Source organism: Cystoisospora suis (assembly GCF_002600585.1).
Source record: "Cystoisospora suis strain Wien I chromosome Unknown contig_7720, whole genome shotgun sequence".
Taxonomy (NCBI): domain Eukaryota; phylum Apicomplexa; class Conoidasida; order Eucoccidiorida; family Sarcocystidae; genus Cystoisospora; species Cystoisospora suis.
Genome location: NW_027160505.1, coordinates 17,252 through 19,278, shown reverse-complemented (window position 1 = coordinate 19,278; position 2,027 = coordinate 17,252). Strand labels below are relative to the sequence as shown.

Sequence of the window (2,027 nt, the reverse complement as noted above, 5' to 3'; positions counted from 1 at the left end):
ACTAGTGACATGCTGCCCACCTAGACTCCTTGCAGTAGTCCCGGTAGTTGCATGCGTTGTATGACTAGCCGCGTTCCATCGTCTTCCTCCTCCTCCAGCCCCCCATCCTCTTCCTCCTCCTCTAGAAGACGTGGAGGTATAGTCATCTCCACCACCAGGAACTCCAGGCACGAACACGGTACTACGACAACTACTACTGCTACTACGTCGACTCGACCGCTGATGAGGGGGAGGATGATAGTGCTGAAGATAATGTTGGTGCGGAGGATGATACCCTGCTCCTCCTGCTGTCGTTGCGGCTGCATGCGCCTGCATGAGATTCCGACTGCTACTCATACCCCCTCCACCTCCTCCTAAGTAATCCCCACCTCCTCCGTAATGCTGATGATGATGATGATGCAAAGCCGTCGTACTGGTGCTACCTGTGTTGACTCCGTATAGAAAACCGCCTGTTGGCCCAACTCCTCCTCCTCCGTTTCCAGTAGGGTAATGGCGTCTATTGTTGATATGATTCGGATGAGAGGTATGATGACTACTACTACTGTGATGATGATAATCTCCTCCTACTCCTACTCCCCCCCCCCCTGTGATCGTCACCCCGGCAGGGTTTGGAGAGTTCGTCATTCCATGCCAAGCCGCTTGCTGCTGCACCTGGTGCGGCTGTGCGGTATTCGATGCTGAATGGCCTCCTCCCCCTCCTCCTCCGCATAAAGGTGAAGGGAGATGGGGCTGATTTGAATTGAGAGCTGTTGTAGGTAAAGAAGGAGGTGAGGCAGAAGCCATATGACCACCAGGGAAGAAGAACGAGAAGCCTCCCCCTCTTGATGAGTTGGCAGGGGTATTTGATAGAGGTGTCATCACCCCACTTGTGTTATTTTGAGATGTAGGAGTTGCATGATTTGAATGGAGACTGGAGAAAGGATGATGTGAACTACAAGAAGACAGAGGAGACATAGAGGAAGCTGAAGACACCATCTTAGGTGAAGGGACGGCTGGCGATGCACCATAACACATTCCTCCTTGAGCGAGTGCCGAAGAGGAAGGACGTCGCCCCCCTACGCCAGGTATATAGGCAGGAGGAGGATGACGGTAATACTCTCCTGGTCCACCTCCGATGGGGATACCAGGAGGAGTCCCACCAACAGTAGTAGCCACAAGAGACGCTCCCCCTCCTCCAGCTAGAATAGGTGGATTTCCTTGATAGACGAGATCCCCTAGACTGAAGGGAATAGTCCCAGCTCCTCCTCCCCCTCCTGGAGAGCCGGCAGCACCAGCAGCAGGAGTCAACCCCGGAGAAAAAAAACTTCCGTAGCTTTCGAGGGTCTGTGGAGAAGGACCAAAAGGATACACCCGAGGAGAACAAAGAGGAAGAAGAAGANNGACGACGAGGAGGAGGAGGAGGAATCAGGAGAAGAAGAGACATGCGGGGAAGATCTCTTTTTTCTGACCCCGTTCAGGCCTCCTCCGTTCTTCTCATTTTCTCCAGTATTGGAAGGGAGGCCTGTATCACTTGTGTGTTTTGGAACATCATGAAGACTGCCACGTCGATGTGTTTTGGTACAGCAACTTCCTCTCCTTTTGAAAAGATGTGAGCTGTCTGTACACTTCGACAGATCTTCACTGTCATCTCCACCTTCTCCTTCACTGTGATGAGCCGACGTCTCCCCAGGAGACTTCCGGCTACAGCTACTACAAGGTTCTCCGTGACTATGTCGTCGTCTCCGTATATAAGGCGATGGTTGATCCTTACTAGTATGGTCTTCCTCTTTATTGGTTACGGCGCCGGGATCATCGTTGCTTGGGAGATCACCCCCCTTTGAGGTCTTCCTGTCAGATGGAGTCTCTCTTTCCTCTTCTTTTCCTTTGTCTGCTTTTATGTCAAGGGTTGAAGAAGAAAGAGGAGATCCCGTTCTACTTTTCTCTTCCTCATAAAGACACACCTTCTTCGTTTCTTTCTTAGAGAAATGCTGCTGGATGTCGTCATCCGACTGCGGGGGAAGAGGTGAAGAAGAGGAACAAGAGGAGGA

General features: G+C 51.8%; 1 protein-coding gene across 1 annotated transcript in view; it reads right to left on the bottom strand.

The window, feature by feature from the left end:
* Positions 1–21: 21 nt before the first annotated feature.
* The window catches only part of CSUI_010543 (nucleotidyltransferase family related), a gene marked incomplete at its 3' end in the record, with an annotated part of 14,531 nt that continues 12,525 nt past the window's right edge, over positions 22–2,027 (bottom strand). The window contains exons 8-9 of the mRNA XM_068070646.1: positions 1,449–1,988; positions 22–1,323 (exon numbers count right to left, since the gene is read on the bottom strand). Of these exons, the coding sequence (XP_067917379.1) occupies positions 22–1,323; positions 1,449–1,988 (1,842 nt within the window). The remainder of the gene's footprint in view (positions 1,324–1,448; positions 1,989–2,027) is intronic.